Source organism: Triturus cristatus, chromosome 4_1 (assembly GCF_964204655.1).
Source record: "Triturus cristatus chromosome 4_1, aTriCri1.1, whole genome shotgun sequence".
Lineage (NCBI taxonomy): Eukaryota > Metazoa > Chordata > Amphibia > Caudata > Salamandridae > Triturus > Triturus cristatus.
The window spans coordinates 225011357-225037176 of NC_140585.1; the positions used below are offsets into that span (position 1 = coordinate 225011357).

The 25820-nt window shown below is 46.0% G+C and overlaps 1 protein-coding gene across 2 annotated transcripts in view; it reads right to left on the reverse strand.

Moving 5' to 3' along the window:
• SLC37A3 (solute carrier family 37 member 3) overlaps nt 1-25820 on the reverse strand; it is a 146409-nt gene that overhangs the window by 104996 nt on the left and 15593 nt on the right. For both annotated transcript variants that reach the window (XM_085651906.1, XM_085651907.1), the window contains exon 3: nt 17760-17874. In XM_085651906.1, the coding sequence (XP_085508032.1) occupies nt 17760-17874 (115 nt within the window). The remainder of the gene's footprint in view (nt 1-17759; nt 17875-25820) is intronic.

Sequence of the window (25820 nt, forward strand, 5' to 3'; positions counted from 1 at the left end):
ACTGCACAGTGCGGTGGAAGCCGGATTAAGCTAAAAGGGGGCTCGCCAGGAGTTTATAACAAGCCCGGGAGTGGTGCGTGCGCGAAAAGGAATTTTTTAGGGTGTGTGGCCAAGATGGCGAACTGAGCGGAAGCAGAGCTCTGAGGCTCCTCGCTGCAGGCCCCCTTTTCCAGCCAATTAAAGAGTAAAGTCTCCGGTTGTGCACCACAGACAGTGGCACGACAAGCGGGAGTGAAGCGCCGTCCCCGGGTGCAATTACGGACAAGGTGCGCTTCTGAGCGACCCTCTTTGCGGCCCGGCGGTTAACAGCGGGAAATGGCGCCCAGATCGGGAGCCGAGTAGAGCGACGGTACGGACGAGAACGACCCGGCTCCTGATCGGCGGAGGCTCCGTCGGGCCTGGAGACGGCGAGCCGGAGCAGCGCCCTTCAAGACAGGGAGTGGGTGCCGGCTGCAGAGGTGGTGAGAAGTGGCAGACGTGAGCGGCGCAGTTGAGAGCCGGCGGTCCCCGCCAGGGCAGCAGCGTGAAAATCGGGGCGCGGCTTGTGGGCCTACCCGGGTGCGTGTCCGGTGCCTCTAGCATCTGCGGAGAGACACACTGCACAGTGACTCTCACTGAGGGACATAAGGAGAGCGGCGACTAGATCAGGGGGCACCCGCTACCATCGACGAGACTTCGACTCACAAGCCCCAGTGCCCGGGTGGCGCCCACGAGAGAAATGCATCAAGGCCGCAAATGAAGGGGCGCGCCCGGCAGTAGTGGCAGGACGGGCCTGCGGGCCCCTACTCTGAGCACAGCAATAACCCTGGTGGGGAAAGGCACGAAGAGGCGCTGTGGGTCCCAGGGGAAAAAACGCTGTCAGGAGACACACACAGGCAGAAGGCCAAGGCCCGATTCAGCAGTGTCAAGAAAGACACCAGGGCAGGAGCTGGGCCGGCGGCGACGCCTCCACAAGGGCCAGTACCCGTGTCGACGGGGGCAGCGGTGGACTTGGGGGCCACCCGGAGACCACCCGCGGGGGAAACAGCACATTAGATACAGCCAAGAGCGGCCCCCACCTAGGCTGACGTAGCAGTTGGGGGCGAAGATCACAGACTGGCCTAGGCCCACACCAAGCAGCCACGCGGGGTACCCGCGCACGATATCCCACAGCTAGGGGCCACAAGAGGGTAGCAGCCTAGAGTGGAAGGGGCCTACCGCTACCTCTACACGGCTGCCCTATGAACCACCCAGGACCGCGCGGCATGAACTGGATGATAGTGCTACGGAGACTTACGAGGGAGGACCCTAGCGACAGGGGCGACACAGGCCTGTGGGCGCACCTGCTGACCATCTCCTCAACCCAGCTGCGATGAATGCTACAATCATCAAGTGGGCGTGCAAGAGGAAGGGCCAGACGAGACGAGACCTACGGCAGCTGGCAACCTCAGAGAACACCAGGTAGCAGTTAAGCACCCAACGAGGTTTGGAAGGGAGGAGGAGTCCCACAAGACTGGAGTCGTAGTGAGTCCAGCAGCCGTTTGCCTCCAACTTCACCCAGAGGGGTTACCCTGCGGCGCACACGCAGACCAGGAACGGAGGTCCAAGACCGACGGACAGGGGGCCCCAAAATGTCCACGGCGATGAAGAAAGGGGAGAGATCTCTAAAAGAGATGCTTACCAAAAGTTTCCACGGCGGGGGAAAGAGGAGGTCGTACCTCCCCGGTCCCTAAACCACAAGCAGAACAAGGTGATGGGGAAGTGCCAATCACTCGGGCATTTCTCGAAACGCTTTTCAACACTCTTCGGGAGGATTTTCGAATGCTCAAACACGAAGTGGCAGGAGAGGTGAAAGAGAAACGCAGCGAAGTCGACGAGATCGGGGAGCGTGTAGCCGCCATAGAGGACAGTGAACAATCCAAAAGCGAGCACATGCAGCAGGAACTCATACGCCTCAAGGACCAGCAGGTGGACCTGCAGGCGCACGCAGAAGACCTCGAAAATCGGTCAAGGAGAAATAAGCAGGGGCGGATGTAGCCACATAACTCCAGAGCAGGTTTAGGGAGATTCTGGGAGAGGCCTCGGACTTCGACATCCGCATTGACCGAGCGCACAGGGTGGGCATAGGGAGACGGGCGCCAGCCCCTCCACCGGACATTCTGGCCTTTCTACCGGACTTCCCACTAAAGGAGCGTATATTACGCGAGGCAAGGTTGAAACAACCCCTCAAATATCAAGGGTATTCTGTAGCACTCTTTCAGGACTTGGCCTCCATTACCCTACAAAAGAGGAAAGAATTCAGGGAGGTGACCACTTTCTTTAAGGAAAAGGGAGTGTCATATTCATGGGGTCACCCCTTACGTCTGATCTTCAAATGGAATGGCAAATTGCACCAGATGTGATCTCTCCAAGAAGCGTGTGCGCTCCTGGGCCTAGAACACCAGAGCTCGGACGCTTCACCCAGTCACACAACGACCTTCAGGGGGAGGTTGATAGAGAATGGGCCGCAGGCGCTCACCCACGTTAGAATCAAGGCCGGACCTCGCAACCATGATGCTAAAAGGACATCAGCCCTGGAAGCGGTGTCAAGGGACACCACATCATTTGATAGACTTTAATCTGCACAAGGGGACATATACGCACCAAACTATGGCTGGCTGAGAAGGGGGGCAGGGGTGGGGGCCTTGGTCGTTTGGACTACACGGTCACCCTGATCTTTCATCACCACATGACCACGTTCTTGGATGGTGGACATTGGACTATGGTAAAACGTTGGGACTGTTCAGTTGGGGTTAGGGAGGGAGCGGGGGGGATCCGGGAGGTTGGGGCGGAGGGGCATCATACATGAGGAGAGGGAGGCGAGAGACTGCGAAACAAACTTCGAACAGAATTCGAACACGGTGAAGGTGTAGCCCTGGAAAGATCGAGGGGGGGTTGTTGGGGCTCGGGGGGGGGGGGAGGAAGAGGAACCAGTGTGCTGCTGGGGATGGGGCATAGCTGGAGGTCAAAATCAATACGGGAGAGTAGTTCGTCTCAGGGGCACAGACACACAACCGGAAAAGGCAGACCTCCAATGAAACTGCAGACAATACTCACGAAAGCAGTATGTTGAGACCTGCTCTTCAGGTTATCACCCTTAACGTGAAGGGGTTAAATAATCCCATAAAAAGGCGAGCGGTTTTGTCTTACTTAGAGAACTCGGGGGCTTCGGTGTGCCTCCTACAAGAAACACATCTACTATCCAGAGATTGGCACAGAATGAAGTCCCGGGTCTTTCCCCAACAGTTTTACTCCTCTACATCGGATAAGAAGGCGGGGGTAGCTATATTGTTTGCTAGGCACTTCCAGGGCAAAGTGGGAGATAATGTGGCAGAGATCAAGGGCCGGTTGCTGGCATACAAGGTATGGGTGGGCGGAACCTCCATGGAATTGGGGGCATAAAGGGACCCCACCACAAGTCAAGAGCCCTTTCTTAAGGGAGCCATGTCAGAGATTCTTAGCCCCCAGGACAGTCAGATACTAGTGGGAGGGAATCTCAATTTGGTCATGGATCCGGAGAAAGATAGATTGGGTCAACGTTATGGCTTAACGTGAGCCATATCGAAAGATGGGAGGGAATGGCTGGGACACAGGGGGTTGGTAGATCTTTGGTGGGAGGCTCACCCCCAGAGCACACAATTCTCCTTTTACTCGCATGCGCATCGCACATATGCCAGACTAGACCACTTTATTGGGTCATCAGAGGTAAACGCATTAGTAAGCACAGTGTAAATCACCCCAGTTGCGCTCTCCGACCACGACGCTGTGATAGTGACCCTCGACGTACCCCTGATTCATAAACCGAAGGGGAGGTGGCGACTACGGGAGACTACTACAACGAGAGGGGGTATCTCAACAGCTACACAAATGTATCATTGACTATCTCGCGATCAATGACTATATGGACACACCTATGACTGCAATATGGGGGTCCCTCAAGGCAGTAGTGAGGGGCGGACTGATAGCTATTTCCGCTGCGGCAGCCCGAGAAAGGAAAGAAAAGAGTGACTCATTCACGGCAAATGTGGTGGAATTGGAGAGGGTACACAGCCGAACGGGCGCCCCTAGGGTATGGCGCCAATTGAAAGCGGCCAGAGCGCAGCTGGCAAGCCTGGACCTAGACAGAGCTGAATATGCGGCCCTGCGGCTCAAACACACATATCACATGGGGGAGATAAAACAGGACGTCTCCTGGTGAGTAAACTTAGAGCCCGCTCCCAGCGTTCTAAAATCGCAGCCCTTCACAACGCCGAGGGAGAGATGGTGAACACGACAACCAGATAGCTGATGCCCTCCGGGACTTTTATGCCTCTTTATATAGTGAAGACCCACAATTAAATGCGGATGGGGAGGCATATCTCCAACAGGCTGTGACGACAGCTCTGAATGCAGCAGGGGACGAAGCACTAGAGCGAGGAAGTGATAGGCGCGATTTCTCGTCTTAAGCCTTTGAAATCACCAGGGCCAGATTCTATAAAACGTTCTGCCCAATCCTAGCGCCGCTTTTAACTCGCCTTTTTAATTCCTTTCAGGGCCCTGGCTCTATCCCCTAGGACATGCTCGCGGCGGATATAATCGTTCTGCCCAAACCTGGGAAAGACGTCACAAAATGCGCCTCTTACACCCCTACTCAATCTGGACCTGAAGCTTTTTACAGGGATTCTCGCGGCCCGACTCGGTCCACGCATGCCCGGTATTATCGAACCAGATCAATCTGGCTTTATACCGAATAGGCAAAGCAGCGACAACACCAAACGCATCATGCACCTATTTGATAAAGCCCACCGCACCAGGATGGATGCCCTGCTGCTGTCGATAGACGCCGAAAAGGCATTCAACAGGGTAGATTGGGGCTTTTTAGACAAAATATTGGCACATTTTGGCATTGGAAACCGGTTTAGGGCTTAGGTTGCGAGTTGTTACGATAAGCCCAAGGCTACGATACGGGTCAATGGGACAAGCTCACAACCCTTCGACATTCAACAGGGCACAAGGCAGGGGTGCCCACTGTCGCCCCTCCTATTCGCGCTTTACGTGGAGCACCTAGCACAAAATATACAAGACAACCCTGATATCCTTGGCATTTCCTTCGGAGGAGAAAGGCACACAACCAGTCTGTACGCAGACCATATATTGGCGACTCTTGAAACACCCAAGCGATCGGTGCCAGCCTTCCTGCGGGAACGGACTACATTTGGTAGTGTGTCCGGTTTTAAAATAAACATGGGGAAAATCGATGATCTTACCTCTAGGTCTAAATAAGAATTTACCCGGAAGAGCAACCAGGGAATACGGAGAGCTCCGGCTCCAGGCCAAGATCCCTTACCTGGGTATAGTCCTGGCCCCCTCTACTGGGCAAACAGTCGCAAAAAACTACGCTAATCTCCTCTCTCAAATACAAGGGGATCTTCGCCGGTGGCAGAAGCAACCTCTGTCACTCCTTGGCCGCATCACTGCCGTGAAAATGTCCATATTCCCTAAAGTGCTGTATACTTTCCAGACCATTCCGGTTGGGCCCCCCATGGGAACCATTCATAAACTGCCGGGGGTGGTGCAACACTTTATATGGGCCGGGAAGTGGCCGCAGATGCGCAGAGATTTATCGTACCGTCCCCCTGAAGGGAGGGGGGGGCTTAGGGGTGCCAAACTTTTTGGAATACTTTCAGGCGACACAACTCAGATACTTGGTAGAATGGAGCAGACCAGAGTGCGAAAAGCGGTGGCTGTTTCAAGATAGGGCGTTGGCACAGCTACCCCTTTGGAAAGTGCCCTTTCTAAAAACGGCCTGATAGACCACCGAATCTTGACGGCTCCCCAATTACACGCACAGTTTTGCGGATGGGGGCCACCGTAGCGATTAAACGGGGACTCACCTTCTTTCCCTCACCACTAACGCCCCTGTTCGACAATCTGGAATTCCCACCAAGGTTGGGGAGCGAGCGTTTCCGCAGTGGTGGGCCTCGGAGTGCAAGTCAGCAGGTCATCTATTTGATATAGAAGGGTTCCTCAAGTTCTCCGACTTGTCACAAATACATGACATCAAAGACCCGAAACAGTTCCAATACTTCCAAATTCGTCACTGGTTACTGCACCCGGATCAGCGCCCGTTGGTCAGTAGAAAACTAACGGCCTACGAGAAATGGCTTCTAGCCAACTATTCAGACCAAAAGATGATCTCCGAACTCTATAAGATGCTACCCCCCTGTCACTCCTCCAGGGCCCTCGGCCGGGCAGAGACGATGGGAGAGGGAATTGGGAAGGGATCTATCTGAGAAGGAATGGCATGATATCTACTGCAGGGCAAATCACACGGCCAGAAATACAGCAAGCAGTGAAGCAGCGGTCAAGGTGGCAACCTACTGGTATTTGACACCTGCCAGACTGAATAGAGGTAATTCTGACTGTAGCCCGACTTTCTGGAGGAGTTGCCACGAGGAGGGTACACTGACTCATCTACTCTGGGACTGTAAGGAATTGACGGGATACTGGGCTGCTGTCCTAGACGACATTGACAAACAATTTGAGACTGAAATACCTCGCTTTCCTGCCTATACTCTACTGGGGCTCCCCAACGCGCTTACATCTCCACTGAAGTCAGTTAGGGGCAACAAATGGGACTAGCAATGGGAGCGGCCGTCAAACACATTTCTCTCTCTATAGGGCACACGGACTCGTCCAACACACACGGGATGGCTACATAAGTTATGGTACATTATCGGAATGGAGCAAATACAAGCCAACCTTATGCACTCAACTGACTCATTCAACACTATATGGCGCCCTCTAGCTCTGCTAGCGTTGGAATTCAATGAAATAACATGCCCGAAATACCTTTGCCTTCTTCGACTCACTGACACCCAGTGAGCAGTGGCGGCCTGCTGAGGCATACCATGCCTCAGACTTCTCAAGCACTAACCTAACCAGGTATAGACACAGCACACCGGTTCGGGGGATGAGGGGGATTGGACTCGGTGAAGGGGTTGTTGGGTGTTTTTGTTACATTGGGTCTTGCACACTGCCTATCTAGAAGGGGCCCTCGCCTTACTCTGCCGGTCTGGGCACTTACTTTTACTACAGATTCACAAGATGGTCTTCAAAGATGTGGGTGGTTGGGCTGGATCCGGGGTGGGGTAGGGACCCAATTGACGAAACACGGGTTTATTTGTGGTATGTAATGTGCTTATTCAGTTTCCTGAAAATCAATAATACAAAGTTAAACTTAAAAGGATTTTAAAAAAAGTCCACGAGTGGTGCTCGCGCGCCTCTCAAAATAATTTAAGTTATGCGGCAGGCACAGTGTGGGGTCGCTGCTCGCTTCCGAGCTCCCTAGGCCAGAGGAGAGAGAAGGCGGAACATGCACCCACCTTTGGCCAATTGCGTGCTGTCTTTCTTAGAAAGACGCACACAAAAGGTCAATAGCGGGTGAAAAAAAAAAAAAAGCACACGGACGAGCGTGTGGTCGGAGTTTAAAGTCCTAACTAGAAGTCTCACAGAGCAGCGCATGCGCGCTGGCTCAGGTGAAACCTAAAAAGTAAATGGCCTAGAAAAAAATACAGAAGAAAAAGTAAATAAATACTATAGACCAATGTAATCAGTGATTGGTCTGAGTCTGTTCAAGTACAAAACAGCACTTAATGTGACAGCTAGAGAAAATGTTCTTCTAACTTTCTAAAAGTGGCATTTCTAAAATAGCAATGTTAAATCCAACTTTACCAGTAAAAAGGATTCATCATTACTATTCCAAATATATAAAATATGACAGGAATCACAACTTAAAAGTGTAATAAGTAATTCCCAATGTTAACCTATGAGAGGAGTAGGCCTCACAGTAGTGAATAAGGAATATAGGGTGTTTCACTACCAGGACATGCAAAGCTCAAAAGCACATGTCCTACAGTTTACTTACACAGCACCCTGCCCTATAGGCTACCTATAGGCCTACTTTAGGGGTGATGTATTAGTAATAAAAGGGGAGATTAAGGCTTGGCAAGGGTATTTAAATGCAAACTCAACATGGCAGTAAAACTGCACACACAGGCACTGCAGTGGAAAGCCAGAGACATGTTTAAAGGGCTACTTGTCTGGGTGGCACAATCAGTGCTGCAGGCCCACCAGCAGCATTTAATTCACAGGCCCTGGCAGTGACTCTACTAGGGACTTAGAGATAAATTAAATATCCCATTTGTGGATAACCTAATGCAACTATGTTTAGGGGAGAAGCATGCCCACTTTAGAACTGGTCAGCAGTGGTCAAGTGCTCAGAGTCATATGGCCAACAAAAAGAACCAGCAGAAGAAGAGATAAACAGGTATAACTTTTGGAGGAAGACCACTCTAAGGATGACAAGACTAACAGTCACTCTTGAAAATGCAATTTTAAAGCCAAAATGCTCCAATTTGTGGTATATGACTTTTCAAATTCAGTGGGGATCTACTGACCAAACCAGAGGTCAGGGTGGAGTGTTACAAAACAAAAAGCCAAAACGGTATCAACTCCAATTCGACAATAGGTTTATTCCATTCAATATTATCGGATCAACAAATATTAAACTACTCAGATGCTGCTAATGCATAATGTCCTATTTTAAGAAATGATGATGCGTGAGTATACAGATGCGCAAACACCTTGCCATTTTTTCATGCAAACAGCTAACTAGGTCATTCATTTGTATTCAGATTCATGGCTGGTAAAATGCATCTTGTACAGAATTCCTGAAAGTCTGGCATGTATCCGAGAGAAGGAGAGCAACAGAAATATTTATGAATTGCCAATCTTTGTTAGAAATATTTTAAGACAGCCTGTCTTTGCAAAAAATAAAACATATGTCTCTTAGTGCAACTTTATATTGGTATGCCTTCAGAGTGAGTGATGTCTTCTGATCTATTCATTTAAATCTTTATTTCGACACATTTGTGTCATAAAAGAGCAATAGAACATTTGTTATCTTACATGTTGACATTTGTTAGCACAATCAAAAGAAGAAAAAAAAAAAAAAAATAATAATAAGAATAGCATTAAATAAAAAGCTAGCCTATACATATATATCCATAGCGTCCATGTATACAATAACTAATTTCATAATTTTTGTTAAACACATTTTGCCCGGGCGGAAAATTTACAAAGTTAAAATACAATTTAACAATAAATATACTTTAAGAACTTTTAAAATAGTATTAAATCAGTGACCGCTAGAGCATTTTTTATATAAAAGGAATTCTTAAAAATTCGTATGAAATTCATAAAAAGCAACAACCACATGTACCTAGTTGGAAAATGATGAAACAACAATGACATGTTATAGTATCATGTTATTTTTTTTTTTTTTTTTTTTTTTTTAAAAATTCAAATAATGTATCTCCTCGATTTATCTTTTTTTTTTTTTTTTTTTTTTTAAAGATGTAGACCCAACTTTATTCTAATAAAATTAGCAGCAAAAAGAAACCTACTAACTCCAAAAACTATTACTTGGCTGGTGTCAGTTTTTAAAATTCTGCCAGCCTCCTTATAGGATCTAGAGCCTATTTTATGGCATAGTGGTACTATCCACTTTTTCCTTGGTATTACATAGCTGGAGCAGAATAGAAGTATGTGTAAATCATCTTCCTTAGTACTATGAATACAAGAAGGACAGAGATCACTTCCTGATTTCGTCCAACTTTTTTCAAAGGCCTTAGTTCTAAGGATACCATATCTAAATTTTATGTACAAGATTTTTGATAAGGGCGGATGGATCTCGTCTAAAAATGGTTCAAAGGATGCAACATCCTTAAACAATAAGAAGTTTTCAGTTAGCGGTCCATGAATTCTTGCATATACTAGTTCGTAGCTCACATATGACCAGAAAGATAATTTGACAATTTTCTTGGAGCAAGAATTCATAGCCTCAGGATCATTCCAAAAATGGGCTAATCCAATCGTACCTAACCAAATTCTTACATGCTTAAACCAATAAACTTTATTGCAATCATCGAGATCCATGACTTCTTTTAAGCCATTCTTGTAATTAACTAGTTCTGGGGTCGTCCACAATCTAACCCACAACAATAATGGTCTTAATATTGCGTGTTGATCTGTACGTTTCAGGTTTAGATCCAAAAGAAGTGGTATTAGAGGGGTATTTGTAGGTATTTTTATCATCCCCCTGAGGAACTTATTCTCAAGATTTTGAAATGTATGTCTACATACAGGACCCCAAATTTCCGCCCCATACAATACTGCTGATTGGACTTTGTACTTAAAAATCTCTATCGCAGGGGTCACTGCCTTATTCAAACATTCGTTATGTCTCTTAAGAATTGGTAAACAGTTTTGTTTGAAGATGATCTTATTCTTTTCTAGCTGCGGTCTCCAAGCTAAGGAAGAGTCTATAGAGACACCTAAATATATAAAATTCTGCACATAATCAAGCTTCTGTCCATTTAACATTAAATTTTTCTTGAAGTTCCTGTGTGGGCTCAGTGCCATGTATTTCGTCTTTTTTGCATTGATTTCTAAGCCCTTCAAGGAACAGTACGACTGGAATCTATTTAACAAATTTTGAAGGCCCCGTGGTGTTTGGGAAATGAGAATGGTGTCATCTGCGAACAAAAGGGAAGAAACCCGTTCTCCCCCTAGTCTTGGAGCGTCGTTTTCACTACACTCCATGTAAGATGGTATATCGTTGACAAACAGGGAGAATAGGGTTGGCGCCAGTACACATCCCTGGCGTACTCCTCTTTTTATGGGGATAGCTTTTGTAAGTTCCCCAGTAGGACCCCACCTCACCTTTGCATAATTGTCCATATGTAATCCAATAACCAATTTTAGTAGGCCTAGCGGGAGCCCCTCGGATTTCAATGATTCCCATAAAAGATCTCGCGGTATAAGGTCAAATGCGGCCCGTAAGTCTACGAATGCCACATACAAATGACCTTTACGAATAACAACATATTTCCAATACAAACAACAGAGCCTTAGGACTTGGTCGATGGTTCCTGTTTTTACTCTGAAACCTGCCTGATATTTCGTTAAAATTTGTTCTTCTTCCAACCAGGTATTTATGCGGTTGAGTATATGCCTAGCATAAATTTTTTGGGTAATATCTAAAAGACTTATGGGACGATAGTTAGCAGGATTGCTTCTATCGCCCTTTTTAAAAATAGTAATAATTTCCGCCCCGTTCCATGTGTCCGGAATTGACTCCCCGGCGGCAACAATGTTACACAGATGATTAAGGTAGGGAACCCAGACATCTAGTTCATGCTTGAACAGATCACCTGGTACTTTGTCCAGCCCAGGAGCTTTCCCATATTTAACAGAGTTGATAGCTAATTTTGTTTCCACCAAATCAAAAACTATAAGTGTAGATTCAGCCTCTGTAAGCAACATAGCATGATCTTCCTGTGCTGTGTTAACAGTCCCTTGGGCGGCGTACAGGTTCGTAAAATGGTCTATCCAGGTTGCTTCATTGAGATAAACTTCTCTCGAACCTTTCTCTCTTTTTTTACCCTTAACCACTGTTTCCCAAAATAACTTTTGGTCCTTCATTTTAGCTGCCGTCAGCATGTCGGACCATAATTCCTCGTCCCATGAACACTTTGCATTAACCAGCGCCTTATTATATAATTTCCTATTTTCTTTAATTACCATAGCGTTTTTACTTTTAACCGAGTCTATCAAAGCTGATTTTGCTTTCCGACATTCTTTATTAAACCATGGTTTGCCTGTAGGCTGCAGCTTAACTGCACCCATTCCTTTTTTTGGTCTTCTAGTCATGAGTTCTAATAATTCATTAAAGAACTCTTTATGTAATTTAAGAAATAAACCAGGTTCGCTTTCGGAGGGATTATAGATATCGAATACATTAGTAAGGCAATTATAAATATTTGCCACTAGATCTTCTTGTCCCAGTATGTATGCCCATTTAACAGACCGACGGTTGTTACTTAATATAACATTATCTGGGACAGGTTGATGTCCTCCCTCATCTACTTCCTGACCCAGCATTAAGCTCTTTGTAAAGCTAACTTCCAAGGAATGGTGATCACTATCAAATCTATCTTTGGCCATCAAGTCACTTATATATGGCCACAAGTCCATGGAAATAATAACGTAATCAATTGAGCTTTGACAATTACGTCTCGTAAAAGTAGGTGCCTTGGGACTATCAGAAGGAAAACGCCCGTTACATGCCCTCAGTCCATGACTAACCAGTACCCTTGTAATTTGGAAGGCTAGGGTAGAACCTGCGACTGTCCCATTGCTAGATAAGGATGGTATGCCATTAGCATTATCTTCATCCTCATACAGTTTATTCATTCCAGCGATGGGTTCAAAGTTGCAGTTCATATCCCCACATATTATCGTGCTTGTTTCCGGGTCCAGCGAATCCAGTATTGATTCTAGTTTGTCAATACATGGAGACTCCTTATATGATGGGCATGGTCGATTATATATATTAAAAAGATAAATCATCCGATTATCAATGGTAACCATTTTTAAACCGAGTATATCTAATGAATCGGTTCTTAATTGCTGTATGGCTATATTAATGGACACACTAACCCATATTATTAGCCCTCCTGATGGACGACCTCTTACTGATGGAACTGCTTCCAACTGGTACGTTCTATATCCAACCCTATGTCTATGTGTCGTAGCCCATGTTTCTTGTAGAACACATATTTCAAAGGAATTTATATAAAGGTTCCAATCGGGGTCGCTTATTTTTGAACCTACTCCTGCAACGTTCCATGAAACAATCCTGGCCATAGAAGGGCCTTGCTTAGAGCTGCAGTTAGCAGCCGATGAAAGTTTACCTAATCTTCTCGATATTTCTAAATTATTACTAATAGGATCGTTTACCTCTTGATGCTTTATATGTTCCACTTTGGATGTGGGTTCAGGAGCTTCCAAGGGTTTTTTTTTTGGTATAATATTTCCCCCCTGTGTACCAGTTGATGATAATGGAAGTAAACCAAATAAACAATCAGGTGTCCTAAGGGGACTTGTTAAAGCCACAGGTGAGTTTGCAGATGAAACAAGTGGACAGAGTGTGGATTTGTGTCCTTCCCCGTGTGCTTGAAGTCAATCAATGTCCTCCAGTCCACTAAACCTATTGTAACAGGAAATTAAGGGGTGAGTGTACTGTGGGCCCATCCATTCTCTATGATACTGAGAGTTGGCATATTGGGGCCTCCCTGCCCTACGTTGTACTAGAGTCCAGCCATCTTCCCCCTCTCTTTCCCATCTTTTAGGATATGTATTCCTAAAAAATTCACGTCCTATTCCACCCCTATCAAAATTTGAGTCCCTTAACCAACTCCATGCATTATCTTGTTGTTCCGTTGGTGGATAAAAATAAGCCAGGGGTCTTGCTACAATCGGTGAACCATTATTCCTTGGGACTCCCGAACAGATATGTCCTACTGTCCGAGGGTCCTCAAATGATACAATCACACAGTCCCCTTGCATTTTTTTCCTGTTATGGCCTACCCAGGGGACCCTCTCTACCATTAAGATATTACTTCTTATTGTTGGTGGTAATGGATGATTGTTATTCAGCCAAAGTGACACTTTGTTTTTTAGCGTCTCATAAGGTTCTAAGACTGGTGAGCCTAATTCCGGAACCCCAGTTAGAATAACTACATAATCACATGCTTCAGGAGGTAAATTAATATTCCTGCGCTTTTCTCTGTGCGTGATGTCGTTGTTGTTTGTAGAGGTACTACAAGGAGTCAACTTTTTAGCTGTTTCACATGTTGGTAAAGACTTTGCTCTGTTTTCATCCACATTAATAATGACGGGATTGGTGGTAGAGACCTTTAGGGCTATATTCCTTTCCTTTTCAATGTCATTGTCAAGTATTTTTGATACCTGTGCATTGCTAATAGGGGCTGGGACCTGCGTTACCTTTTTTTGATTGCTAATATATTCTTCTTTTTTCTCTTTCCTCAGTTCTGTAAGTTGTTTTTCTATCCCTATTAGTCTTTCTTCTATAGGAATGAGCAGGGTCTTAAATATTTTAGACAAGGTCGATATAAGGGAGTCTTCTTTCCCTATGTTTATACCTATACTTTCAGCTGATAGATTAACAGATAAGAGGTCAGCTAAAGAGTTATCTAGAAAGCTGTCGTCTACAATGTTCATAGGTAGTGTCTTAGGGGCAGCTCCTCCTTTCCCCTGTTCTTGGCCCTTGCCATCCCTTGACCCTCTTACATTAGATGTATTATTTTCTTTGCACTTTCCTAACTTAGAAGCCTTAATAGGTTTAATAGCGGGATATTTTTTGTTTGATCGTCTACTTATTATTTTTTTGGGAATTGCTCCCTCCCTTATCCCTTTTCTTGAGGTATTGGTATTTACTATCTGATTTTCTGGCTGAGGGGCTGGTAAGGTGCTTTCTATAATAATCGAGTCTTGTGGATCAGGAGTATTACAATCTTGGGTATCAGAGGGTGTCATTGTAATACCGTGAACCTCTGCATTAATAAGCCATGTGTTAGAATTGATAGTATTATTCTCAAGAGTTCACGTTGGAGTGCGAGCTGTAGCAATGTGGCCCATTGATGACCTTTTTGCTTGGGCAAGATCTTGGGAGACCCTCCTTTCCATAAGGACAATACCCTGATCTATCAGTGTATTTGTACGGACTATAAAATCGTCTAAGGTACCAGTTAATTTGGAACTACCTGACGCAGCTTTACTACTTCTAGTTTCACGTGACATTATGTCGATTTGGTATAGGCAGCTAAACACAATTGGATAAAACGAAAAACAAAATAATAGTTTTTGATACTTATTTAACTAAATACCATAACGTTTGTGATAGTTAGTCAATAAAATTCCTATTACTGCAATGGATAGGGGATGATAGCGTCTATTGTGTATGTAAAATAACCCACATCTACATATAACACTATTGCCTAACTGTCCGGGTAATAGTAAGAATTGGCGATGGTGTGCTTACAATGTCCGACGTTTCTCCGATGAAACGACCAGCGTCCCTGGCCCAGTCCAGTCTCCTCAGGCCTCTGAGGGCCTAAGAGGGCCCGCCCTTTGCCCGGGCTTAGCCCGGCTGCGCCCGCGCGCGTCCCGCGAGGCGGAGGGCGGCGTCAGTTTTGTAGCGCCTTCAGGCGCGAAAATGCGGCACTTCCGGGGTGCGAAGGATCATGGGAGATGTAGTTTTCCCAGCGCGTCTCCCCCCACACAGCGGTCGCGTTTGTCCTGCGACGGCGGGAGGGAGATTCAGGCGTCACAGAGAAGGCTGCCCCGGGTAACAGGATACACAACAGGTGAGCACTCGGTGAATGTCTCCTCGTTTTAACAACGGCCCCCACTCTGCCAAGGGCGGCGTCAGTTTTGTAGCGCCTTCAGGCGCGAAAATGCGGCACTTCCGGGGTGCGAAGGATCATGGGAGATGTAGTTTTCCCAGCGCGTCTCCCCCCACACAGCGGTCGCGTTTGTCCTGCGACGGCGGGAGGGAGATTCAGGCGTCACAGAGAAGGCTGCCCCGGGTAACAGGATACACAACAGGTGAGCACTCGGTGAATGTCTCCTCGTTTTAACAACGGCCCCCACTCTGCCAAGGGCGGCGTCAGTTTTGTAGCGCCTTCAGGCGCGAAAATGCGGCACTTCCGGGGTGCGAAGGATCATGGGAGATGTAGTTTTCCCAGCGCGTCTCCCCCCACACAGCGGTCGCGTTTGTCCTGCGACGGCGGGAGGGAGATTCAGGCGTCACAGAGAAGGCTGCCCCGGGTAACAGGATACACAACAGGTGAGCACTCGGTGAATGTCTCCTCGTTTTAACAACGGCCCCCACTCTGCCAAGGGCGGCGTCAGTTTTGTAGCGCCTTCAGGCGCGAAAATGCGGCACTTCCGGGGTGCGAAGGATCATGGGAGATGTAGTTTTCCCAGCGCGTCTCCCCCCACACAGCGGTCGCGTTTGTCCTGCGACGGCGGGAGGGAGATTCAGGCGTCACAGAGAAGGCTGCCCCGGGTAACAGGATACACAACAGGTGAGCACTCGGTGAATGTCTCCTCGTTTTAACAACGGCCCCCTGATCTAATCTTCTGGAAATCCTATAAGATTTGAGAGGACCACATGGTTTTGAAAAATACTAAATGATTCACAGCTGTGCGTTTACATGAAAATCGATCTAGTGATAAACAGCCATTAGAGAAAAAAACCACACACACGAGAGAGCTACCAGCTTAAGTGCTGTTCAGGACTTGTAGAATTTTAACATAATACAAGCAGCAACCTTAAATATGGGGTACCAGACTTTAGTGAGAACAAATACATCATTACAAGATATTTTCTACAGGAAACAGCTTGCATGAAGTGTGTGCGCAATTTGATTGGATCAATGCAGCAATTAGATTAAAGCAACGTATCAACTTCTCAAAAAATATGTCGGGTAACAATGTAAACTATGTGTGTCCCGCAAGTGTATGAGTGCACTGCTTTGTAAAAAACAAACTTGACTATTTAATGCTCTAAACAATCCTTTTCTGTGCTTCTGAAAACATTACACTGTTCATTATAATCATCACATTAACTATTTTATTGTGAATACCTCTCCGCAATTATAACAAACATGATACACGTATTTTAAACATTAAAAAACAACATATTTTTCAATAAATAGAGGTTTCTGTAATTGTATCCCAATGCATTTCGGGATTAACTGATCCCTTCGTCAGAGGAACAGTAACAAAACACAATTTACATCATTAGACATGTAGGGAGGAATTATTCTGTCATTCAGTACAATATCACGAAATTCATATTAAAACCAGTGTCCCACATTTGTGCTGGAGTGACTTAATGAAGTGTTAACTGAGCCATCTGAAGCAAGCTTTCCAGACATCTGTCATGTTCGAAATCACAACTAAAAGCAGTGTAATGTTTTCAGAAGCACAGAAAAGCATTGTTTAGAGCATTATTAATTAATCAAGTTTGTTTTCTACAAAGCAGTGTGGATAGGGGCAAGTACACTCATACACTTGCAAGACACACATATTTTAACTCAGAGGCAGGCTTCCTCCTTCCCACCCAGCACGCTCAGTAAATCTATTGAGTTTACACTGTATAAAATAGTCAACGTATTGCAAACAGGAGTGCGCGACATTCCACAAATTTGGGCGACAATGTAAAGCCAGGTTCCAATGAGCACCTTTAACATAAGGACTTACAAATGTGTCCTAATTTGAAAAACCAAAAATAGCAAGAGGGCTTCAGCCATGAGTCCATTGAAGCCAATCAGCACTGAGCATCTCGTGAAGTCACAACCCTGGTGCAATAATACTTACAACCGTAAGAACAGCTCACCTAAACAAAATTGAGAAACACTAGCACCACCTGGTCTCAGTCAGAAAGTAGGTAACACTGGCACAAAGGAGATTATCCCTCAACCAACTAATATAACATCAACCAACATCATGGCATGTATCCTATTGAAAGCGAGTTACAAAGGGCATCATGAGGTATACCCCTGCACCAACCAAAGCCAGGAACCACTGGCAGCAAGAGGGGATGCAACCCAACACAATCCAGGTAAAGAGGCACAAGGAGGACTCCAGACCCAAGCTAGTTTAAGTAATACTAGCTCAATGAATGCTGTGGCACTCTGGCATCACTGGCGTCTTTACCCAAAGTAGGCTCTGGCTGATATTCAACAAACCCTGCGCAGGCAGCAGGAGGGCTCTCAACCTTGGGAACAGCACAACATTGGCTTATAACTGTAGTAAGCTATACTTACGTCATTTGGCTGAAGAACGAAGACTGAGGTATTTAGGCTGGAAGGAGTCCACTGGCTGGAGATGCTGACCTTCACATTACTAAACGTTTTCCTGGATGCATGGAGCAATGCATAACTACAAAAGAGAATCAATAGAGGTTACACAGAACTCATTCTACAGAGGAAAATAAAGTAGGAAATGCAAAGAAACTCTAGAGAAGTGAAACCTTGCAATCAACACCCCAAACATGTAAACAAGAAGCAGGGAAGTGAAACGTTATACTCCGCGCTAGAGGCAAGCATGCAAACAGCAAAAAAAGAGCAGCCAATGCAAAAAACATTGCAAAAGTGATGAATCAACAGCTGACATAATGTATACAAGATCAACTTCTTGACCCAACTCAATATGAGTTCAGAACTGACACAGAACCGAAACCGCCTTAATTAAGGCCACTGAGTAGATAAGGGCCGCATTGGATAAGGGAGGCACCGCAGCCCTTGTTCTCCTCGATCTGTCAGCAGCCTTTGATACAGTCGACCATGAGGTTTTGGTTGACCGTTCAAGGGACATAGGTATCAAAGGGAAGGCACTTGCCCTGTTGAGCTATTTTCTTGCTGTGCTTCTTGATCATTTTGTCTCAAAGCCTCTCTATCTGCCATGCGGGGTCCCACAAGGATCCTCGCTTAGTCCAACGTTGTTCAACGTTTGTTACAGTGCTGGCAATTTTGATTAAATCCTTTGGTTTCACCCTTCCCTCCTATGCCAATAACACACAGATTGTGGTGTCAGAATATAACAACGAAAATAACATTGCCATTAGGTTCCATGGTTGCATGCTAGCTATCAGCGAAATGGATGAGCAAAAACTGCCCAAAAGTTGCATTCTGGAACAGACATGATCCTTTTTGAAAACTTCACTTGTGTGTGTTCCCCATACTGGTGGCTGGAGGAAATGGGATCACTTCTCATTCCAGTGAGGAAGGCTAATTTTACACCTTAAGGAAGATTTAAAAAAATCTCCCTTATATTCCATTACATGCACAAAAAAACAGTAATAACAGCTTTAGTCCTATGAAAACTCGACTATTGTAATGGTTTGTATTTAAATATGTAGGAACAACATCTTAATAAATCCCAAATCTTGCAAAATGCTGCCGCTTGACTGCCTTTGGGAATTCCCAAATTTAAATAAGTTTCTTGTGCAAGCCACAAGGTGTTTTGGTTGCCAGTTAGGAACCATATGAAGTTTAAGGCCCTTTGCTTAGCCTATAAGGCACTGGATGATATCTGCCCTGAATTTCTGAAGGAGGCCTTTAAAAAATGGTATGAACCTAACAAACAAAACAGTGGGCCCCAGTTTCAAGAGGGTGAACTGGGGCAGAAGAAGTTTTACAACAGGTACGACCAAGATGTGGAACCTTCTTCCTTCTCACATTAGGACTATTCGCTTCCTAATATTATCTAGAAAGGTGCTAGAAAGATGTATTTTTGATAACTAGTGGTATGATCCTTTTTTCTTGAGCAGTTAGCGCCAAGACACCTCCGGGTAATCAATCGCTCAATAAATCGCTTTAACACAACCATTGGGGAAATGTGTAAAGCCACTGAAAGTCAGCTCCTACGCGAAGAGGACATGGGCATGGTTAACAATGGAAAGCGGAACTGGTTACTGAAAGTTCCACCTTTCTCTCAACCCGTAATCCGCCACATTTCTTACAATCAGAAACAGGTGTATGCCTCGTATAATGCAACATCAAACTTGGAAACTATTAAACTTTCAAATTAACAAGTGTTCTGCCTTAAGATAATGATGTTACTTTAAAAATGTAAAGGTTTCATGGTGTCAATACATTTAGTATACTATTGGTTTATATTTTAACCTTGATAAAGCACAGTACAACAGGTGAAACATGTCTAATAAATGTAAGACAAAGCACGTCAATGAAAAAAAGGCTTGAATCTCTCTGCATCTTCTGGTGTGCATCCCTCAACTGTATTATCCATGTGCGAATGCCGAAGATTTCAGAGATACCACACAATAGGTAGGTGCTAGGCAAATAAGAGTGTGGTGAAGGAACCGCAACCAACTTCGTAGCACCTTCCATAGGCCCACTAGCAGTCAGTCTATAGTGATGCCAGCTACGCTTTCTGCTCTTTTACATAGTCTGCATCTCCAGTAACCACAAACTAAGCCGCCACCATCTTTTGCATTTTACAAATGCTGTTCTCAGATTTTTATTTTGATACATCTGCACTGTAATTTATTATTGTGAATAAAGTTCACAATTAGAAACATTTTGTAATCTTATTCAGATTAGCACTATTGCTAAACGGCGTAAATCCAATCAAGAAATTGAAGAGAAAACCCTGCTTAAATTACAGGCCGCCCAGGAATGGCACTTCGTATAATAAGACACAGAAGGGGGTTGCTGTCGGAGGGCAGAGGAAGACACTTCAGCTGAAGCTCATATGAGGGATGCAAGCACTGTAGCCAGCAGGAAAAGGGAATGATCTGCATTTAATGGAGATTCCATACATAGTTTGCACATATTGTTTTTGACATTACCCCCCAACACACACACACACTAAAACCTTGCAAATTAGCACAGAACACTGCAAGGCAGGCTGTACAGTGCACAGGAATGCAAGTCAATCCAGTTTGGAAGGAAACTACATGTAGCTTTTTCCTGAGTAAAGATTTATTGTTAAGTTCAGACACACGAGGAGCTCCTGACCAGGGCCTGCCCCAGCAGCAATAAGCCAAAGATATTCCTTCATGCCTGCCACGTTTGGTGGTACTCGTATCGGAGGCAAGCACAAACCTCCAAATACACTCTTGAATGCCAAGTTACCAAGGTCGCTGTGCACACATGCTTTCAATATGAAACACGCAACATCAGACTGAACGCATAAAATTGAATACTGACGACAGACCAAACAAAGTTCAGATATAGAATGCAGTTGTTTATCAGTGAGCTTACAACTCCAATAACCATAATTAGCAATCACATCATGCAACCAACAGAGCAAACACAAACATCCAAAACAGTTAGGAGCGGAGGCGAACCCCTCTCTTGAAAAGTCTCCATCTTGGTTTGGAGAATTAGGCCCAATAGGAATAGGGCTGGGCCCCTCTCCAAAATTAATGGGACATCTGAATGGTGTAGTCATCCTAAGGGACAATAGACATTGGCTACTGACCTCCAACCCCAGTAATGACCTGAAATTTAAAATGTAAGGGCTTCCCTGAACCCTGTTACTCAGTGACTACCTACGAAGAAGGACTGAAGAGCTGTGCAGCAGTGGAGAAGAAAGACGACAACTGACTTGGCCCCAGCGCCACTGGTCTGTCTCTTCCTCCAGCAATCCTGCTTCAAGAAACCGCTGTAGCCCACAGACAGCAACCTCCAAGAACCCCCGAGACCTGTGCTGTCTTCAACAAAGACTCTTTTCTCCCGAGGACACAGGTTGCTGTCTAAGGATAGCAATGAGGCTGCCTCCGATATTAACGATTGGCTCCAGATAGCAGCTGACCAGGTAGCTCCTGAAAGATGGTCTACCATTAGAAGACATAAGCCGACCTCCCCCTGGTATAACTCCCATCTCAAAGCCATAAAGGTGAAATGCCGAACAGCCGAACGAAAATGGCGGCAGGATTACGATAAGTCTGCAAAAATGATTTATAATACTGCCCTCAAAGAATACAAAATGGCAATCATAGAGGCAAAAAAGTTGTTTTTCGCCACTAAAATTGAGGAAGCGGGAAACTCCTCTAGAGAGCTTTTTAAAACAGTCAATTTGCTCTCTAAATCCCAACTGGGCACTACTTTTCATCCTGATGAAATCATGTGCGATAAGATTGCAATCTTCTTTCAAAATAAGGTTCAAGTTATCTATGATAACCTTTCTGAAGCCTGTCAGCTTCCAGATATAGTACAACATTTACAGGCGTCAGTGGGACCACCTGCGAGGGAACTAATTAGCTTTCCTATGATTAGTCGCGAGGAAGTTGGTGATTTACTTCTCTCCTTAAAATCGGGATCACCTAAAGACCCCTGCCCGGCTACGGTACTACACCGAGTTGCAAATAGGATTGGAGAGGTACTAACGCCATTATTCAATCAAATTCTGGAGTCAGGCAGCTTTCCAGCATGCTGGAAGATGGCCACTGTTAGGCCTATCTTAAAAAAGCCCACGCTAGACCCCTTGGAGCTCAAGAACTACCGGCCGATTGCTGGCCTGCCCATAATGGCTAAGATCCTGGAAAAATCAATGAACAGAACCCTGACTGAGTACCTCGAGACCAATGAAATATTGGATGTAACTCAGCATGGTTTTAGATCTAATCATTCGACTGAATCTGCCCTGATTGTAGTTACAGAAGAGATCCGCAGAACAATGGATCAAGGGGGAAATGCAGTCTTGGTTCTGCTTGATTTGTCAGCAGCCTTCGACACCGTGAACCACACGGTGTTGGTTCAGCGGCTCCGAGATGTGGGTATCGGGGGTTCAGCGTTGTCCCTCCTAACCTCTTTTTTGGACGGGAGAGTGCAGAGCCTATGTTGGGAGGGTCTGCAATCGGAGAGCTTCTTCCTGCCCTGTGGGGTCCCCCAGGGTCCTGCACTGTCACCTACCATTTTTAATATCTATATGTTACCACTGGCCAGTTTGATTAGGAGGCATGGTTTTGAATTTACATCATATGCTGATGACTCTCAGCTCATAATCTCCATGGTTAAACATTCAGAGAACACGGCTGTTAGGTTTCATGCCTGTTTGGAGGAGATTATATCTTGGATGAATCATAGCTTCCTAAAAATAAACACTGATAAGACAGAAGTTATTGAATTTGGCCAGGGGCAACCTCGATGGGATGCATCCTGGTGGCTAACGACAGCCGGGGAATGTCCCACCCCTGCATCCAAGATCAGAAATCTGGGGGTTATCTTTGATTGTAATTTAACTTTCTCTGCTCAAGTCAATAGTCTCACCTCTTCTTGTTTCTTCTTAATTAAAACTATGAAGAAGATTTTTCCCTTCATTAGGAAGGAACAACAGAAATCAGTAGTAGTGGCCCTCTTGCTCTCCAAGTTAGATTACTGCAATGGCCTACTTCTGGGAATCAATAAGTCCCAAATGAACAGGCTTCAATCATTGCAGAATGCTGCTGCTAGATTACCTCTAGATATACCCAGAGGCAAGTCTACCTCTGCGGCTATCCGGATCTTGCACTGGCTTCCAATTCAGCATCGTGTTGAGTTTAAGGCCTTATGCTTGGTCCACAAAGCTTTTTACGGAGGAGGTGCTAGGGCTATGCGCATATTGTTTAGACCTTATATTCCGGCCCGATCTCTAAGGTCTGGCACCTTGAATCTTCTCCGCCTGGACAGGATTAGGAAGGCAAGATGGGGTGGTAGAGCGTTCTCCCACCGTACGGCAAAGTTATGGAACTCGCTGCCTGTAGCCATGCGTCTCCAACCTAATAGACTGGCTTTTAGGAGAGCCTTGAAGACTTGGCTGTTTGCTACAACATAGGCAAATGCTACAGGCTATAGGCCTTATTAGGTTCTCACCCCTTAGCACCAAGACGCCACGGCATACGAGCGCTCTACAAACAAATATCCTATCCTATCCTATTTGTACAGCAAGAAACAAACCCAAGGAATCCGGATCCAGGTGGATCTGCGACCCTTGCACCACTCTGAATCCCATGCCCACAGCCCGAGTCCAGGTGGCACACCGATCGAGTGATCTACCCCGGCGATCCTGACCTGGGATCCAGCGTTTGACAACCTCTCCTGAACTTCCCCATGATGCCTGCAGCATCTCCCCGGACCATATTCCGTAAGAAAAACCCGACACCTAAAGACACCCCTGCACCTGCAGCCCCCAGGTCTTGGTGTGCCCAACGGAAAGTGTCTCGGCATCCCCCCCAATATCCAACTTACCTCTCCCTCCAGTCATTGGATTCCTTCAGTCAGTCTTTTGGAACCAGCCTACATCCCTTTTCCCCGACCGAGAATCTCCATTGATTCCTACAGGGCACCCGACACCTCCTTTGCACTCTGCACTCGGCCACCCCTGTGTCACTGAGGTGGTGCACACTCAGTACTACCTGGTGGCCCCTACAGTGCTGAGCTCAACTCCCAGGGCCTGTGCCCCTGAACCGCAGGTACTTACCCGCAACCGGTGCATCTTCGAGGTGCCACCAGGTTTCAAAGAATATGGGCATTAGGCCCAGTGACCTCTGGACCTGGCCGCCCCAGTGCCGCTTGTGGTGCAGTACCTACCTTGGTCCGACCCTTGCCCAGTGTGGTCCAAAACCCTCGGAGACTGAACCTGTAAACCGTTTACTTACCTGTAAGTTACTCACCTGTCTTTCCTCTCATAGGATTGCATTGGTCTCTCACTGTATTGCACTAGGTGATGATCCTGAATACAAAACATATTTTTCCAAATTGGAATACATGTAAAATATTGTTTGATGCTATACAGACCTTTTGCCAATAATAACTTGAAAGTATTGCCTAAGTGACAAATCTACTTACCTGTAACTGAGTTCAACTTGGTTCCTAAAATAAAATTAATTGGACTTTGTTATTGAGTGTTTGTTTGTGCCTTGTATGAGTATGTGCATCAAATGCTTTCACACTGCTCTCGATAAGCCTAACTGCTCGGCCAGCTACCACTAAATTGAGAGTAAGGGATTGTAGGAAAGTAGGATTTGCTTCTTATGGTTACCCCCACCTTTTGCTTGATGTGATGCTGTTTTTGACTAGTCTGACTGGGATCCTACTAATCAGGACCCCAGTCTATCTGCTTTCTCCCTAAACTGGTGTGTTCAGTAACTAGGTACAACCCAGATTGGATACTGGAGTAGCCTGGTTAGTCCCCAGTATATGGTACCCATTTACCCAGGGCATAGGTACCCCAGTTTTCTCCATTGGACTGAAGCATGCATTATGCCACCCATGAGAGACCATTCAAAATAGAACTACAGGCCTGCCATTGCAGCCTGTGTAAATTGCCGCATTACCGCCAGTAGGCATTCGTCACGATTGCCCACCGGGCAGAAAAGGCCTGCAATATGGTGGGCACCGCCATCCACATTATGGTGTTGGCGGTTTAATGCCTTTCCATGACAGAAACTCCACCATGGAAAGGCATGCGGTGTTTACTGTGGGGGCCCGTTGCGGGCCCCCGGGGGTTGGACGGATGCACTTGGGGGTATCTATGGTACCCCCCTACATTGACATACACAAGGTGTCAGGCACCGCACGGTGCCTGTCACGTTGTACATGCTAATGCACAACATGCATTTACAACATTGTGGCGGGTGCTGCTCACAGCACCACCCGCCACAATGTTGTATATGCGGGATGCGACGGTGGCAGTCGCATCCTAATTGGTGGTGCAGGACCGACGCACCACTGGCGGCCGGTCCCAGCACCGCTACGGTGGCTGGCAGACTGTAGTCCGCCCGCCATCCTAATGAAACCAGGAGTGTGGTTCTGTTTCATTTTATCTATACTATAAGATTGCATTCTGGTAAAACAAGCTGCTTTACATTCCTTCAAGACTAAGCCTGAAGGCTGCTCTTCACAGCTACCACTTAGATAGCTTTCCAAGGTTGTCTGAGAACTCTTAAATCACCATAAGCTTTGTCTGGACTGGCGCAAGGTGTCCACTTACATTAGTGGACATCATATACCAGGCCGGTCTCTCACAGGTGTTATCTACTTTATCCTCTGCTCTACCTTTGTGGACTCACTGGACTCTGTGCACACTATGGGCCTCATGTAGGTAGCATACCAGTTACCACTTCTAAAATACCGAACGATACCGAATCGGTATTTTAGAAGTGGTAACTCGTATGTAGGTAATGAGTCGGTATTTTTTACCGATTCGTTACAATTCGGTAATTACCGAATCGGTATTTACCGATTCGGTAATGAGGCATACCTTCCCATTGATGGGAAGGTATGCCTCATTACCGAATCGGTAAATACCGATTCGGTAATGTGGTGAACACATGCAAGGGTGGCAGGGTGTCACATTGACACCCTGTTGCACCCCTGATT